Source organism: Porites lutea, chromosome 1, assembly GCF_958299795.1.
Source record: "Porites lutea chromosome 1, jaPorLute2.1, whole genome shotgun sequence".
Taxonomy (NCBI): Eukaryota; Metazoa; Cnidaria; class Anthozoa; order Scleractinia; family Poritidae; genus Porites; species Porites lutea.
The window spans coordinates 49,982,368-50,000,575 of record NC_133201.1 but is presented as its reverse complement, the minus strand read 5'-3'; the positions used below and the strand labels follow the sequence as shown (position 1 = coordinate 50,000,575).

Here is an 18,208-nt window from a genome sequence, read left to right as displayed (position 1 = left end):
ATAAATCAGGCAATGAGAAAAGAAATACATTTTAATTTGTCAATTCAATATTGAGACCTGTATGTTACAGTATAAAACTTGTACCACCTTATTAAACTGATCTTTAATCTAAACAAATGTTCTTTATTTATTTCTTTTCAAACATTTCTCCTCGTCTGATTTGCAAACTATACACCTGTTGCGTTTTTTAGCTGTCTAGTCAAATTTGGCATTTTAAGCCTATATTATTTTACATGTTTCGTTTTATGTTTTACCTGGTTTTCTTGATCACGAAAGACTATTAAATTGATATTTGGTAACCACTTGTGCGATCGCTAGGTGAATATGTTGATATCCCCCTACTGTGGTGCTACGGCTGAAACTGATGTAACTCGAAGAATTTTCAAGAAAGGCTTATGAGCATGGGAATAGTTATCTGAGCACAGTAGAAATTCATTTTGGCAAATCCTAATTAAAGAATTATAGTTCAATGTAGACCTTCATTAACAGCACCGTAGACCGATAGACTATAGGTCAAATTAGGTATAACGATTTTCAAACAGATCGTCTAATTTTGTCTGAGTATAACCCTCCTTCCTTAACGATCTCAGTATAAAAAGACATTTGTTAGCTTTAATTGGCTTATTCCTTACATGTGTAGTAGATCGGCAATCTTCTTGAAAAGTAGCAACACTAATGGATAGGGCTCTGCTTTGCGAAATACCTGACAAGAGAAAGAAGAAAAACCTGTGTACAATGCCTTTTTTTCGTAGAAATAGAAGTTGAACAATTTTTGATGTCCGCCATTTGTAATGCGGCAATCAGCCTAAACAGAATTAAGTACTCAAAAAACACTACAAGGAAAGATAGCATCAAATACAATTCATTTATTTCAAACATTCAGCGTACATAGCCTGCGTGGTAGGCATAAAAAAGGGAGGGGGAGAGGGGAGGGAGAAAAGCGCCAAAGGGAAAAAGGAAGGGAGCGCCGTCTCCTCCCTCTCTCCCCAATCCCCCTCCCTTTTTCCCTTCCTCCCTATCCCCTACCCCTTTCGACATCTGCTACGCAGGCCACAACATACACCGAGTCAGGTACTTTCGCCGATTCTGGAAGAGTGGAGCAGATTTTTTCCAAAACCGGTTCATCATATAAACGTCCCACTCCAGGTCACCCACACAGAGCAAAAGAAAAGGTAAAACAGCATCTCATCAGAGACAAATTCCTGTCAAACCCAATAAAACAAAAAAATAATTGATCATTGAAACAGGTCAGCTTCGTGACCTCACAATGTGTAGCCTGAATTTTAGCCGTCTCCTCGAGTGACAAACTTCCTAGATAGACGTCTGAAAGGACTGGTTGCATTGTTAAAGCCGTCAAGTGAGCGGTGAAGAGAGACACAAAGTGCCGAGAAAAAAGTCTAATTATTAGACGCTATATTACCTTTTGCAGATTTCCGGAGCTCTAGATAATTTTACCAGGTTTGTAACAAATTCACGTAAGGGTTTGACCGGTCATGACCGGTCAAGTTCATACACTTCGATTCTCAGTAAAAAGTAAGGCGATTTGCATCTTCAACTGCAAAATTTGACGGCAATTAAGGTCACAAGTAACTCCTCTGCGCTCTTTGTTTCTTCTGATAATCGTGTGAGGAATTTTGATAAATAATAGGCCATTTCCGAGTTGCTCCAAGCCTCTGTTTCCAAGCGAAGCCAAGTGCCGGAAGCTAATGATATGAAAACAACTTTTTAATTCTCATGCAAATAAAAACCCTTTTGCACAGTAAAGGTTTCGCACTTAACTGAAACTCGGAGATGGCCTATTCACCAAGCCAAGAAATCAGTGGGTCCGGTATGTCTCACACGTGCTCTGAATATACACCTACGGATTCGTCAAAACACCCACACCAATCGTGCCATTGATAAAACAAAACGATTTGTCAAAGAATTAAGCCTTGCGATTCGTACAATTTGAGCAATTTGTACGAATAGTGAGTTCCTCAGTCGATTGGTATGACCATTTTTGGTCAACTGCCTGCTGTATGTCATTAGCGGCTCAGGTGGCTTCAAGATGTGCGCAATGGCGCGAAGTTAGACTGCATATCATTACAGGGACACCCAATGACTTGATTCTGCAAAATAACTGTTACAAAGCGGCAAATTGATACTACCTCGAAATCTCTAAAACTCCAGAAAGGCTAAAAATTTCTGGATAATTGTTAAACTCGCCTAAGATATGCGGAGTCTTTTTTTTACCAACTTTCCTACGTTTTTCAGGGATTTTTGACAGTTCATATTTATTACCAAGATATCGTGATTATTGTTCAAAAAAAGTCTTCTGAAAATTTCGGTTTAACAAAACGTCACTTATGAAAGGACTGTTGTCTGACTGATGTCCTCGAACTTAGTCTTCCGGACCCATCAGGGTAACCATCTAAATTAAAGCGTTCGAGACAACCAAAGTCCCCTTTTAAGACATCGGAACAGATCAACAGTTTTTAGGGCAGCTTCAAATTAATCAAACAGGCTTCTTAAAATCAAAGAGAAAACCATCTGAGACACTTCTGACGAATTTAAGAATAAAAATGGTCGTTGGTGGCCCATATGTCATCATTAACACCTGAAAGCCGTGCAAGATCCATCTGTGCATGTCGATTGGTACCAAGGGAATGTTGCTTTGAAAGAGCTCTAAATGTGTTTGAAAAAATTGTTGAATGTAAGATTACAAGGACTGCAAAACAGTAAAAGCAATCACTTTTTTACGCCTCTGGCTGTTCCACTGTACCCGGATGATACAGCTTTTCAAAGGTTATTGTAGAGGTTATAGATGAAACGTGTGAAGTTGATTTTGAGCTAAAAACCAAATCATCAATTAACGTTCTAGTCAAATGTTTAGTATATGGATTAAGGTTTTGTCCTGCACATAATCACACCAAAGAGAGACAGGGTTAAAAACTGTTTCATCACTCATTTTCCAGACACATGTCAGTCCTTCATCAGTAATAAATTAGTTACAGTGGAACCCCGTTAATGCGACCACCGTTGGGCCATAAAATCCAGGTCGAACTAACGAGGTGGTCGCATTAACGGGGTTCCACTGTTACGAAATAACTCAGTCATTCTTAAGTTTGGGTCGAAAGAATAATGTTCGTGTAAACAAGGTGGTCGTATAAACAGAGTGATCGTAATTCGAGGTTCCACTATAGTGCTTGCTACTGTGCTGCAACCGATTATATTAAATTATTTTATAATTTTATAAATTTGTGTATGTGTTCAATTTGTAATATGCGTAATAAAAGAAGACCTGTTTTGGTTCAGCAAGGATAAAATACTTGACAGATCTTAGCAAGGATTAATGAGCACAAAATACCCCACACAATTAACCCTTTTGGTTGTGTTCTGATCTTACATGTATACAAGCCAAAAATAACTGACTTCCTTATTTTGAGGTGCTTTGCCCCTATTACCCTGTTAACCAACCAAAGAGAGGTTCTGTAAGTCAGGGTGAGTGCTTTTTTCATTTGAGATGTTCATGCCTAGATGAATAACGGCTTCATCATATTTTTGTGGAGATGCTAACAAGGCGTTGCGGGAGTCTTTTGACCAGATACACGGTTGGTCTGGCCTGCATGCCCAAACTGCTAACAACGCTATGTGCCACAGTCATTATGATTTCGTTCTAACAGCTAAGGCCATCCTCTTTTTTTTTTCCTTTTAACTTCGTCCGACCGACCCAAATTTTTAGCATTAAAAAAAAAAAAGGTAACGACGTAGTTAAACCATTTTTCACTTGAAATAATTCTTTTAATCTGAAAAATGAGCATAGTAACAGCAAAGAGAACAACAGGAACAAAAACATGAACACTTTTTACTGTACATAATTGTGCCTTTTATTAATCCAAATATGTGAATGTTAACTCTTAACGTGGTCCTGGAGTACCAAGGCCTACTATTCCGACACTTCTTGTGATTTTTTTTTAGTTTTTTTTTTTTTTGTCCAATCCGACCGACCGACCCAATATCAGAAAACGCATTCGACGCTAAACGAAAAACAAAGCGGATGGCCTAAAACCTTTGTTGGCGTATTTGTTCAGGTCGCTCCAAATTCCTAGTAGTTTTTGCGAAAAGTTCTTTTACTGTTTTCTGGTTAAAAAGCATTTTATTGCATTAGTTAGGAAGCAAATGTGCAATTTTTTTCTTTCCAATTTTATGCTGTGAACTTAAATTGACAGTTTTTGTAAATGACGTTTTCTTCCCACATTAATTAAAATAAAATAAGTATGTTTTATTGCCGTGTCATTTCAATGTTCATTTTTATTTTAAAAAATTGAAATTTTATTTATATTTTGATTGTCAGTCATAATTTTGCAAGGTGTTATGAAGCTTTTTTTCCTTTCCCGGACAGTAACAGAATGACGGCGCGTGAGTGAAATGTCTGAAAATGGTTTACATAAAAGATTTTTCGATCATTTTACCGTCACACATGTCACTTTGCCAGAATGACTTCGCCTTTTTGGAATACGTTGTATATGGTTGTTACGTTTATAATTTGTAGTTGAAATATAGCGCACATGTAGCCGTATAAATACACAGCACGCAAAGGGCAGTTTGTGTAGCCGGACCGCAAAATTATATGATTATTCGTAGGGGAAAATGTTAAATACGTTATCAACCTTCCTGGGTCAGTTTCGCCGGAAGAAACAAAAAGTATTAACTGAGTATCAGATATTATGATGAATAATTTAAAGGGTAGTTTACACGTAACGGTTTGTCTCGCCGAGTTTGCAAAGAAAACATACAAATAAATGGATCAATATTGTTAAATAGGAACAAATTTTTTTGATTTTACACTAAATCGTTAAAAAATTAATATTTGTTGATGGTTTCATCAAAAAAATTGTTGCGAAGCGTATCAAACAGAGTGCAAGAAAACATATATAACATGACTGACATGAGAATTAAGAGATGGTGGTTGATTAAAGCTTTGGACAAATTTTGAGCGACACTGGGGATGAGAGTTTTCACTTACCGTTGTTTTCATTTAAAATCATGCATGGAGCATGAACTTTATTTATCACATAATATTTTAATCTTTTGTGATATGCCAGTCTGATTTTTCTCAGCCATATCCTTTGAAAGTTGTAAATCAAAAGTATTAGGGAGGACGTACTTAATTTTATTTAGTAAGAGTACATTACAACAAAATAAATGGTAAATTCAAAATAATAACTGACTGTACAATAAAGCGTAGCGTCCATTGTCCACTACATTAATTACCATCGACCAACCACCAATAAAGCACTAGAAATAAAGCAGCCCTAATGCACTTTCAAGAGGTTTGTACTTAATCAAAGGTGTCGGAAAACAGACAGTGTTTCATGTGTTGATACAGTGTTTCAGGTGGTCATACTAAGCAATATTCTTTGCTTCAAAATCGATCGTGTCTTCAAATTTGATTAACTCAGTGGTGAGTGAAATTTTTACTTTTCTCGCTTTACTAGGTGCTAAAAAAACACAATTGTTAGGAGTATTGTAGAAGTACAAACCCTTTTGGCCAAGAAAATTAGTATTTAAGATAATAATATATTTTTTTAAAGTTAGTTAACAATGTAGGTGGATCTCATGATTACCGAAGAAAATCAAATTTGCGAAAAGAAATCATTTAAAAAGCCAGTGAATGTTAGCTAAGGTCGCTTATCTATAAGTCATCGAATTGAAAAGACCTTTCTTTTGAGTTTCTTTTTCAAACAAAGCGATGGGAAATTATATAGTTATGTTGTGAGCTATCGGGTTATATTACGTACTCAACATTTAGGCTGCTGCCCTTCCAGTAGTTGCACGATACTTTCCTGTGTTTTGATCTTTTTGTTTTCCAACCGCGATGAGCTGTGATGCAGAAAAATGGTCCCTCAAAAAATTTCAACTTTCTGAGCTTATCATTATACGGTAAACAACGATATTTTTCATTAGAAACAACATTTTCGGTCGACCTTCAAGAACCGATCTAGATCAATCTTAAACAATAAGTAGCATTCATGCTTTTCATAGGATCGCAGGCGCAATTAACGTCCTTTTTATTATTATTCAAAGAACCTACCAATTTTGAAAGGGAAACTTCAATTATTAAAATCTGAACAATTTTAAAAAATCATTGCCTAAGCAGCGGCCGGCTACCAATTCATTTATTACGAAATTAATACCCTCGATTCTGGCGTTCAAATTCTACACAGCTGGGGGTCTGTTTAGGTGGTTCCGTGTGAACACAGTACCTAACATAAACGCACCAATTTTCCATTGGTGGACATTTCGTCCACAGCCGCGTGAACTAAACATTTGCATAGGTCTGCATACATTAGCGTGCAGCTAACAGGTATTAAAGTTTTGTGGACTTCCTAGTTTTTTTCGCATTTTTCTATCGATGTATGTCGTGGTCTGGGAAGAGCTTATTAATATAGTCTCTACATTACACTAGTTTTGTCTTGAATTTGTCTTTCTTGAAAATCGTCTCATTAAAAATAATGTTAATAATTAAGTAAATAAATGAGTAATTAGATAAATAACTGAATAAATGAATAGATAAATGAATTAATTAATTAATTAATGAAGAGAAACTTGTGCCAGCCTAGCATATCAAAGATAATGTAAAGGAAATTCGATGTTATTTCTATTCGAGGTCGAATTTGTTCAGTTACCCACCTGTTAACTAACCAAAAACACGTTCTGAAAGTCAGTGTAAGTTAGGTACATTTTTTTAATTCAAGCTCATACCCGTACGACTAAATGTTCAATAAAATGAGTATGTTTTATCTTAGCCTTTTTTATGGTCCTAATTAGGTCCTAACCAGTCTGCAATAGACGAGATGACTGCCGTTTGCGGACTGCCGTGGTGGACTGGACTACAGAGGAACGACACCATTGCTTACGCAAATGACATTTTACTCGCTGCTGTCAATGGATCTTCTGCCACTTTCGCAATCCTTAGTAACCTGGCAATCATTGTAACAATCATCAAGACCCCAACCTTACAGAAGCCAAGCAATATTCTGCTGTGTAGCCTGGCTTTTGCAGATTTACTTACTGGAGTTACTGCTCAGCCTTTGTTTGTTGTGTGGCGACTCTTTCTTCAAAGAGCCCAGAAATCATGTCTACATCAAATTCTGGTCTTTGACGTGTATCATACTTTCAAGTACTTTGCCGTTGGCTTATCTTTCGTCAACATTGTTCTAATAAGTTTTGATCGCCATTATGCCCTGTCAAAACCTTTGGAATATATTGTCAAAGTCACTAAATCAGGTAACAGGCGTCAGGCCGGACTTTTATTGCCCTCGCAGGGTTCCGGCCCAGCGAAACTCGAGGAGGCACCCTAAATTCCCACGCGTAGAGAAGTATCTTTTTTTCCTTGTATTGGTAATATGCGAAATCTTCACGATTTGAAGAAACTAGGCGCGCAAGGTGGTCCCGGTTAATTTTGTAGAACGCGCGCAAGGCGGTCTTGGGAAATTATGGAAACACGTCATTCTTCAACTTCAACCCGATCTCGGCTTTTGTTTTTTCTTTTCCACCGAGACTTGAGAGCTAAGTATAAATGAAACTAAATTGTTCTATTTTGAAAAAGGGTCCGAGCTCGGACAAGATTATAGAAGTTCTCGATAGAAGCCTAAAAGGCTAGGTCCGTTAACTTTTGGACAACTGAACAAATTGCCCACCCGTTGCCCGTTGGCTTATCTTTCGTCAACATTGTTCTAATACGTTTTTATCGCTATTATGCCCCTGTGAAAACCTTCGGAATATATATTGTCAAAGTCACTAAATCAGGTAACAGGCGTCAGGCCGAGCTTTTATTGCCCCCGCAGGGTTCCGGCCCAGAGGCCGGAAAACAAGAAGGCAAAAAGGGGTGGAGCTCTTGATAGAAGCCTAACATAGAAGCTAACATAGAAACCTAACAGACTAAGTTGAAATGTACCAAAATATTTTTTTTCTCTTTTGCAGGGACAATGAAAATCGCCGGTCTCGGGTGCATAATCTGGCTGCTGATGACAATCCTGATTGTATTTTTTTTGCCACCGCTGCCTGGCTTCATTATGTTGTGTATCTTTGGTGTGCTGTTTCTCGTTGTCCCTCCTGTAAATTATATGAGATTACTATTCTCTCTTCGTCGTCATAACGCTCAGCTGCGTGATGAAGTTACATCTCAGATGTCGACAATATTTCAGCGCGAGAAGAAAGTTACGCTTAATATGTGCATTGTCACCGGCTTGCTGTTTGCTACTTTACTGCCAATTGGTTCCATGGAGATTTTTCACAAAGGATATCCTCGAATACACTCCATTCTGTTACCCTGGAGTATTACAACGACGTTTATTCCGCCCTCAACTAATCCCATTATTTACTTTGGACGCAACGAGAACATGAGAAATGCCTTTAAATCCATCATGAAAATCTAAAGGTCCAAGTTCTTTTAAACAGAGAGCTTTCTTGACATAACCATAGAATTCATTGTCAATGAAGGGGATACATATATCAGGCATGAAAACGTTTGACCAATGTTAACTCTTTGCATGACTCATAGCGTTGATAACCGATTGAGACTTTATAGTTAATTCATTTAATTTTGACAAGTGTAAAATCTAGGCGTTGAAATTATGTATTTTAACATATCAATATTAGTTATTTTAACACTTATGAAGACTTTGAAGTCAATTTTAAAAGTAATCTATTAAGACTTGAAGATTACTTAATAAACATTGTAAATGGTAATCTATTAGGACTTTGAAGTTAACTTATTAAACATTGTAAATGGTAATCTATTAGTAAGACTTTGACGTTAACTTATTAAGAGCCAATGTCTGTAATTTTCGAGAATCGGTTGACAGTCGTGAATTTTTCAATTTCTTCATACTTTGCCCACATAATCTCTATAGTACACTTATTTCAAAAATTACATTAAAACTTGTAACGGCTTTTTATTTTTTCCTGAATCGGGCAAAGTTTGAAAAACGCCAAATCGGCGTTCTTTCGAGTATGAAATTAGCGAAAATTAAGCATTTTCTTCGCCCTCGTACATAAAAACGGGATGATATCTCTAAATGAAATCAAGTCACAAGGAAAACACAGAGTTGTACTTTATAATTCTGCAATTATCTTTAGATAAGCTGTTTAAATGTGACTGTGTTGGCCGCAAGAAGAAACACGATTTCGGCTCTTTTCAATAATGGCAAATTTGACCTAACTTCACCATCGAAAAAAACAACTGATACATGGAATTTCAACATGAAACAAACACTATTTTAAAGCATATCCTTTGCCGTTCCTTGTGTTAAAAAATTTTTGGCGGCATTACAAAAGTGCGTCGCTGAGACACCGAAACGTGCAGCGTAGCTTCACACGTTGGAACGCTGAAAACAAGCTAGCCGCGAGTGTAGGCACGCAAAAGTATTTGCTAATTTAGCTTGTTTTACAAGGGGCACATTACGGGAAGCTCTAAAAATCTTTTGAAAAACGGTCAGTGTAAAACGCAGACTGCGGACTGCAGACTGCAGACTGCGGACCAGAGGTAAAATGCAGACTGAGTGTAAAATGCAGACTGCAGACTAAGAGTAAAACGCAGACTGGGGTAAAATGCAGAGTAAAGACTGTCGACTTTTTTAAACATTTGTGCTCCTTCTTCTTCAAACCGGTGAAATAGCTAGCCGGTATCAGTTACACACTTCGCTTCCTAGTCGAAGTGAATTGCACATTCGCCAGAAGTTTCAATGAACATCCAAACAGCTTAAGTCTGCGTACCTTGATTTGCAATACTTTCATAGAAGGTCATCCAAATTTCCTGCAGAACATCTTCCTTTGTTGTTGGAATGAGTTACTCCCGTTTTTATCGCCATAATTCCTGTACAGTATTTTGGGTCAGCAGCTTTCATTTAAGCGTAAACATCGTGGTGTTGTACCAGTTCACGGTCCCTGGTCACGTATATTGAAAACTTCGCCTCAAAATTAAAATTGAAGCGTGAAGTCTCTCGGATGGAAAAAAGGTTCAAGATTGCGATTATGTTTTCGGGTCGTCGACGACGTTCCAGAGAAGAAAGGAATGGATTTGTGAAAGCAGATGTCATCAAGTAAGTGTTCGTTTACAGGTGATTTGCGGAATTTTTTTTTGCCCTTAAACCCTTCCACGACTACAGTTTATGCTCGGTCTGCATTTTACCCCAGTCTGCGTTTTACTCTTAGTCTGCAGTCTGCATTTTACACTCAGTCTGCATTTTACCCCTGGTCCGCAGTCTGCAGTCTGCAGTCCGCAGTCTGCGTTTTACACTGACCGATAAATCATCGCACGAGTGTACAATTAACACTGTTTTTTTTAGTTTTACATTTTATATTCCCAAAACATGTCGAACTAAACTTGATTTTAGGATGTCACCAGCCGAAACTCAAATAGAGAAAGAAAACAAACAGAGTAAGCCGAGTCTGCAAAACTTTTCACACTAGTTTTCTTTTATTTGCACTAAGCCTTCTGTGCCTTTGCTTGTAATAAACTAATCTTTACCCCGCTTAGCGTATAGACTTCTTTAATGAATTGAGGGATTTAGGTACACACGTACGCCATATGCAACATGAAGGTAGACCAGGGAAATGGAAACGAGTAAAACTGTTTAAAGAAAAGTTGGCCAATGCTCCGCAAAAGAACATTCCTGAAAAACCACAAATCGAAAATGGACAATGGACACATTTGATGAGCGAAATACAAGTATTTAACATGTTTAAATTACTGAAAGTAGTATTGCTTTGCTCCTCTTCAGCAAGGGCAACTTCTGGCGAGACCTCAACCTGCTGTTGACGAATTGTACTGATCCCTCACCTCCCGAACAGAGGCCCTTAAAGGCCGGTCTACACAGTGTGGGGTAGACCAGAATGCACGTACTGTTAGCTCCCGCCTGAAAAAAAAAAAGTAGTCACCTGGCTCTATCCGCCACCATCCCCCCGGCACTTGTTCGCAGGCTAGAAAATAAACCAATTCACTGACAAGTTCTTTTTCATAACGTCAAAGTCCGTCGCGTAAATGAAAAAATGCTTTAAAGTGCCTCAGCCATTTTACTTACTATCTTTCAACCAAATACGTTGCGGAGAAAAGAGATAAAAGGCTGAAAATAGCCTTTCATTTCGATTTAAAATTTCAGATGGAGAATGCCCTTTTCCTAGGTCTGTACCTGCAGTGACTTGTGTGCTAAAACTACTTCGTGGTGGTATCTCTCAGGCAAAAACGACCGCCTAGCGGCGAGGAGCGAGGCGAGAAGTCCGTGGCCATTTTCAAAAAGAAAAAGAAGTGTAAAGGCAGCACCTTCGTCGCTCAGAAAACGTCTGCGTGTATAATTTTCTTCAGGCCGCACAGAGTTATCAATTAATGTGTCTTTACGGACCCCTTTTTAAATGAGCAGCCAGCATGGCCAGTAGACTGTTCTGAAACGGTACAACGTGATTTGTTCTCCGCCACCCGGAACCAAACATTCAGCGGTGGTGAGGAAAAACTTTTATTTTTATGGGCCAATTTTGTGGATCAAACAAAGTCTGCTAGCTCTAAATGTAGTGATAAAGACATGAATTGTTGTATGTGTAGGGTTGATCCTAATGGAGAAGCCAATGCCAACCAACCCACCCATCTCCTCCTCCTTCCCTAAAGTAGACTATTCATGACGTTAGCATAATCACCTGAGACCTCTTGTAAAGTTCACTAAAATAATAGCAAGCACCTTCGTAGCCTGTTCACAGACCCTCTACTTTTTCATTAGAGATCGTCGATTTTGCGTTTGAAAATAAAAGCCCCGGGGGATTTATTGACCAGTAGAGCAAGAGGCTCTCTCTCGCGCGCTCGCTTTGCTCGCGTGCTCGTCTATTTTCGAAACGAAAGAGGAGTGTAAAAGCTGCACATTCGTCGCTCAGAAAACGTCTGGGTATATCATTTTCCGTTCAGGCCATACAGAGTCATCGATCAATGTGCCTTTATGGACCCCTCTATGAGCAGCCAGTAGGTTGATCTAGAACGGTACCACGTGATTTGTTGCACCGCTACCCGGAACCAAACATTTAGAGGTGGTGAGGAAAAATTCATATTTTCATGCGCCAATTTTGTGGATCAAACAAAGATCACCTAACGTAAATGCAGAAAACCTTACTTTTATCATTAGCATGGTCGGGTCGATGTTTGGTTATTGCCCTACATACTCACGTGACTAACAAGTCAGGAGCATACCAAGTGACTCACGACATCTTTTCTATGATCGCAATACATTCAGCATTACTGGGGCCACAGGCTCAGTAAACCAAGTTTGAATATGTGCGAGATGCTATACGAACATACAACAAAGACTTGCAACGTAAAACACTTATACCAGGAATTTCCTCTCCGGCGCGTTACGCGTCACGGACTTCCGGAATGTCATCTTCCCTCGTGTTGACAGATTGAAAACATATACAAACTTAACTTCGATTCTGCCGTGATGCAGAATTTAGTTAGCGGTACTGTGACCCCGTCTAGCATTTAAATTCAGGTAAGTAATTAACTTTTCTGATATTAAGGTTTCAATACGATTAAAACTATAGCAAGCGAGTATTTCGACAATATTCCCCTCTACTAACTGTGATTTGAACTGCGTATTCGTCTCTTCATTATGGTTTATCGCAAAAATCAGTTGAAAGGAATCATGTTAAACCGAACAGAAACGCCGAAATATAATCTGAAACCGTTACAACTCTGACTAGGGTTTAAATGTCGAAGTAACTTAGGTTTGCGAAGGATTAATATTCCAAGCGTTTAAACTTGCTTGTTGCACGTGCTTTCCCGGTGTCAAAATACCCTTCACTTTTTGGTCTCTCGACGGTGCGCATTTGGAATGCCGCCAGAAAGATTTTAACACAAACAACAGCAAAGGATATGCTTCAATACAGTTCTTGTTTCATATTGAAATTCCGTGTACCAACTGGGTTTTTACGATGGTGAGGTTAGGTCAAATTTGCCATTTTTGAAAAGTGCTGAAACCGTGTTTCTTCTTGGGGCCGGTACAGTCACATTTAAACGGTTTATTTAAAGTTAACCGCTGAATTATAAAGTAAAAACGTGTGTCTGTTTTGTGACTTGATTTCATCTAGAGATATTATTCCGTTTTTATATACGAGCGCGAAGAAAATGCTCCATTTTCCCTAATTTCATACTCGAAAGAGCGCCGATTTAGAGTTTTTCAAACTTTCCCTGATTCCTGAAAAAATAAAAAGCTGATACAAGTTTTAACGTGATTTTTGAAATTAGTGTACTATAGAGATTATCTGAGCAAAATATGAAGAAATTCAAAAATTCACGACTGTCAACCGATTCTCGAAAATTACAGACATTGGCTCTTAAGTATAATATGTATATAGATTTAGCCAAAGCTAAAAGCGAGGCTCCCGTTTATGCACTTCAAATTTACTTCAGACAATGAACTTGAAACCATTGCAAAGGAATAAAAAAATCTATACTTAACTTTAGGGACAACCATATGACTAAAAACCATAAACTTAAGCCTGCGAACGATTAAAAGGTAACAATTGGTCAGCGGTGACCTCGATGAGTTGGCACTTGAGCCCATGATACGGTCATGTGACTCTGGTCAGCGAATACCCTGTTTTGACAGCTATCAATTGACCATAATATGGATGTCTATTATATCAAGTTAAACACAGGTTACAGGCTCCTTCACTAGCTAGCGAGTTTGGCATTTCACATTAGTTGCCCTGTGATGCCCACGGACATACGTACGGTCACGTGATTACCGACATTTCTTGGATGGATGGTGGATAACCAAATTTTTAGGTTTGGGACTCCGCTATCATGCCATTTTAAAACAAAAATCAACGGTACAAAAATCTTTTCATGTCACCACCATCAAAAGCTAAGAAGTCAACCTCACAGGCAATTTGTGGATATAGATATGGAAAAAGAAAGTGCGAAATAATGCTATGCATATCTATTTTATCTTTTCTGCAGATATTAACAGTATCCAAAAATCTGTTAAGGGTCTTGAGAGACTTACAAAAGAGGTATAGTGCGTGTTTTTTGCTGACTGTACTGCAGTGCAGTGTGTGATATGATAATGATCTGATTGCAAAATCGCGGGGCAAAACAGGGTTCCCAAGCATCAGTCGGCTTTGCAATGATGGGAAGAACCCAATAATGACGTTATTGATTTTTAATACGGTAACACAAAAGGACATGCGTTGTAATATGATCTTAGCAGCGCAGTTGCGTTCGAAAGGCTGAGAGGTACATGTATGGGCAATATGCGGTGTAGGAATTTTAATACAGCAGGGGTGTTTTAGCGATTCGCGTGTGCACCGTACTGAACTCTGGCTAATGCATCATTTTGGCGTGATTTAGTCTGGATGCAGTAATTACACTGCCAATTGTTTTCTAATTATTTGTTTTCACTGATATTTTCGTAGATAAAGGACATACTTGATTGCAGAATCGAGGCAGTTTTGCAAGATATTGAGTTAACACGACTCTGCGACCTGCCAGAAGATAAAGCTGTCTCTGTAGAAGAATTTGTCAGTGTAACAGAAAGAACATGTCAAGAATCTGCTGAGTCTCTGTCTAAGTATGTTTCTCTTCACGAAATCTTTCAATAAGTAATAAGGGGAAGCTGCACCAGGAGAAGCCAGCCTAAGTTAGCGTGCAGGATGACCCAAATGCTGCTCTCTGATACGTCACTGCCCACATGGGGTACCGTTTCCATCTACTTATAATATCGTAATTTCAACCCTCCAAGTTAAAGATTTTGCTTGGTCGCCATTTGGCAACCAACTCTTTTGGTTTAAGGAGACTTTTTTACACACATAGTCGCCAGCTCCAAAATTTTAAGCGCAATGACTTGGGGGGTTGAATTTTGACATACATGTAGTGTTTGCACCTGTCGGCCCAAGAAAGCTAATCTTAAGGAAGAATGGACATCTCATCCCACACCGAGTTAAGCAATTAAACGAGTTACAATGGAACTATAGGTAGAAAAAAAGTTTCTGTAATTGTTTGTCATACAGAACGGACGTTAAGGCTTTGTTTTGGGAACTTCGATCGCAATAGCATCTTCTTAACAAATTACCGTGATTAAAGACACATTCGCTCGTTATTCTCGTTAAAGGTTCAACCATCTGGTGGAAAGTTCAGTAAATACTCTTCTGCAAACCCTGAAAGACAACCTAAATTCAGACGAGTTAGTTGGTCTGGACAAAGAAAATTATCCATGTCTGTACCCAGAATCAAAGCAGGCAAAGAATAATAAAGGAAACAGGTGCTGGGAGTGTATGCCATGCTGTTACTGGGGCCTGTTCATCTTCTTTAATCAGCGATGCATTGACGCTTTGGTCAAAAGCACAAGGCAGTCATTAGATGCCATTAAACGTCGCATGCAAGCAGCGAGTAAACATAGTAAAGAGAGTCTTGATGCAGACAACAAATCTCCAGCTCTTTTTAAAGTGAGTACCTATTCTACTAGACAGATATTCCTACACATAGTTTGTAAACGGTTACTGTCATTTGCGCCATCAGCTCGTTTTCATTTATCTTTTGTTTTGATAGCTTCCAACGACCTTTTCTTCCTCTGTGCCTTTCCCTGTCCCCTTTCCCCCTTTTTTTGCTACTTCGTCTTTGTTCATTTTACTCTGTCATTCTTTCTTTTCCCACTTTTTTTTACTATAACTGAGCGATTTCTCACGAGCTGATTGGTGGAGAGCTGAAATTTCGCGCTAAAATTAAGGAGTAATTCGTCACCTATGATACTACTACAGAAATGGACGTGATCAACTGTCAATGTTATTGTAAAAAACCCCGTAGAAATGAGGTCAAAATGTTCAAAACTTACGGCTCGTGGTTCCACTTGAGTTTTGAACATTTTGATGTCATTGCCATGGTCGATACGAGTATAGACCTTGAAAAATTGAGGTCGATTTATTAATTAATTCGTTCATGACGCATACTTTTCTTTGCAGGCTGATGTCGTGTTGGAGATCCCCACAGTGGTGATGAAACCTAGCTTAGATGATATCCAACAGGCCTTGAACAGAACGGTGCAGATCATGCTCAAAACGACACAGGTAGTTGGGAATAACATATCACATTAAATACGATACAAAGGTGCTCTAGAGGCTATTCAGCCCATGTTTTTATTGAGTGGAACTGTGCAGTAGCTTGTGATTCTTAGCTGGAGTAATCTCCTTTTGATTCTAATTTTGTAGAATGTCTACGAGTGGGAACAGCATGGAGTCATCCACCAGCCCCCAATCATAGTCGCTGAAGAAGGAAAGGTTCTTCCTCCGCTAGCTCCAAAGTCTCTTTACAAAATTGTGTCTGAGCACAAGGATGTAACAAAAGTAAGGGGTTCTTAATAAGCAGCAATAGGCATTATTCAGGTCATCTGGGCTCTTGCACAAGTGTAAACCGTCTAAGCAAATCTAATGCGTTTTTTATTTCCAGGTGGTAATTACTCTCAGTTCTGTTGTAAGCTCACTGAAGATGGATGCCACTAAAATTCTGGAGGAGATGGACCAGTTCAAAGAGTTATGGAATCAGGTAAATATAGAGTTGAGTATTCAACTCCCCAAGAGCATAGGACAAATCTTGTCTTGTAAAATGCTGAAAAAATACGTTTCAAAGGTGCGTTGGCCACATTGTAGCGTTTTCTCCAGACTCAGCAGTTTCTTTACAGCTACGTATCTGTTGGCCTAATACTACAATGGAGAATCCCAAATCCCTGGGACAGTTATTCAGGGTTTGTACATAACCTTGAATTCTTGTAAAAGTCTTGAAATTTTCCCAGCAATTTTCCAGACCAGGAAAACGTCTAAAAAATGGAGATAGAATCTGAAAAAAATGGAAAAAGTCTTTTGAGTTTTTTTTTTTTTCAAAGCTACAAGTGCTTTAGAAGTGATATTTTTTCGTTTTGGTCAAATCTTATTCAATCTCGCTCGTTTGTTTGCAACACATCATGAAAAAAGCTTTGTTCCTGCGTTTTTTACGGTCTCTATTGATCACCTATTTGATAACCTTGAGTGTGAAAAAAGAAATTATTGTTTTGGAAAAAAGTCTGTAAAAAGTCTTGAATGTTGGATCCAAAAATCTGTACGAACTTTGGTTATTGAAAACTTTCTGGAAACGAACCTATCGGTCTTTCAAATCTATTAGTTAAGAATCCTTATGCAATAATCCATGTTTGTCCACCGACCCTCTCCACCCCACTTCAACAATGCTGTTAAGTAAAGAAGAAAAAAACAATTACCGGCCCTGATTAAGTATAGTGTATAGAGCGCGAACGCACAATATTCAACGTCGTGTTTGGGTGACGCAGGAAGGATTCCGTTTGATTCTTACAGTTTTTCTTAAAGTATTTCATTGCTTTTAACTTTCACTGTAGTCGTGGCATTGTAAGAGGCCGTCATTTGCTTCCCTGTCGTGCTATGCTGGGCTCGAACATGAACTTAGGTGTATCTATCTTGACGATACGTATAAACAAAGTAAGTTCTCAATGCGATCCTTCAAAGGATGAGCTGAAGAATCTTGTTTTTATGGTCTTGACAACAGTTCCCCAGCTACAGTGGAACCTGAATATAACGAGCCCCTATATAACGAAGTCTTCGGTACAGCGAACGATTTTCTTTTCCCCAATAATAGTAAAATATATGAAAAAGAACCTCGATATAGCGAATAAATTTTGCCAGTCCCCTAGACCTTCGTTATATCGAGGTTCCACTGTACACTGTAAAATGAGTAAAGGAGATTAAAGAAGGGCATCTCATAAGTTACTATTAAGTTCTGCTTAAAAGCATAAAAGTTTTTGCAGAAATGGCTGTTATACTCAGCAAATTACCCGTTGTGTTGTTTTAAGGATCCCAACACAAAAGTCAAGGAATTCATGGGGTCAAAACCACTGCTAACTGACTTTGATGCGCAAATCAAGTATTACCAACGCCTTGAGACCCAAATTGAAGAGTTACCCAGCAGCTATCATATTGGTCCTGTAGAATACCTCACTGAGAGAATCAAGGAAGCCCTCGTCACCGAGACTAAGGCTTGGAAGCAAGCGTTTGGCAAGGCTTTAGCAGAGAAGGTAACATTAATCTGTATGTCAGTTGTGGTCTTGGTCAGCGGTCGTCGATAATGGCGGGAGCAAAATTTTCTAATGCGATCAAATTTTTTGGAACAGTTTGCCCGCCTCACTAG

The 18,208-nt window shown here is 38.6% G+C and overlaps 2 protein-coding genes across 2 annotated transcripts in view; both read left to right on the top strand.

Annotated features, from left to right (window-relative positions):
• LOC140953759 (uncharacterized) overlaps nt 1-134 on the top strand; it is a 28,513-nt gene extending 28,379 nt beyond the window's left edge. Inside the window, exon 16 of the mRNA XM_073403152.1 lies at nt 1-134. This exon is cut by the window's left edge and continues 418 nt beyond it. The gene's annotated coding sequence lies outside the window, so the exon portion shown is untranslated.
• A 6,702-nt stretch (nt 135-6,836) lies between these two features.
• Nucleotides 6,837-18,146, top strand: LOC140931601 (dynein axonemal heavy chain 8-like). Its single transcript, XM_073381404.1, has 8 exons — nt 6,837-7,269; nt 13,985-14,037; nt 14,440-14,594; nt 15,135-15,468; nt 15,982-16,086; nt 16,228-16,362; nt 16,466-16,561; nt 17,874-18,146. Exons 1-8 carry the CDS (start codon nt 6,837-6,839, stop codon nt 18,144-18,146), a joined length of 1,584 nt encoding a protein of 527 aa, XP_073237505.1.
• Nucleotides 18,147-18,208: the final 62 nt, after the last annotated feature.

Bases quoted from the DNA above. Each gene is read 5' to 3' on its own strand.
- LOC140931601 (XM_073381404.1), top strand. From the start codon at position 6,837: ATGACTGCCGTTTGCGGACTGCCGTGGTGGACTGGACTACAGAGGAAC. The intron at 14,595-15,134 runs GTATGTTTCTCT...TTCTCGTTAAAG, and splicing joins TCTGCTGAGTCTCTGTCTAA to GTTCAACCATCTGGTGGAAA. The intron at 16,562-17,873 runs GTAAATATAGAG...TGTTGTTTTAAG, and splicing joins TCAAAGAGTTATGGAATCAG to GATCCCAACACAAAAGTCAA.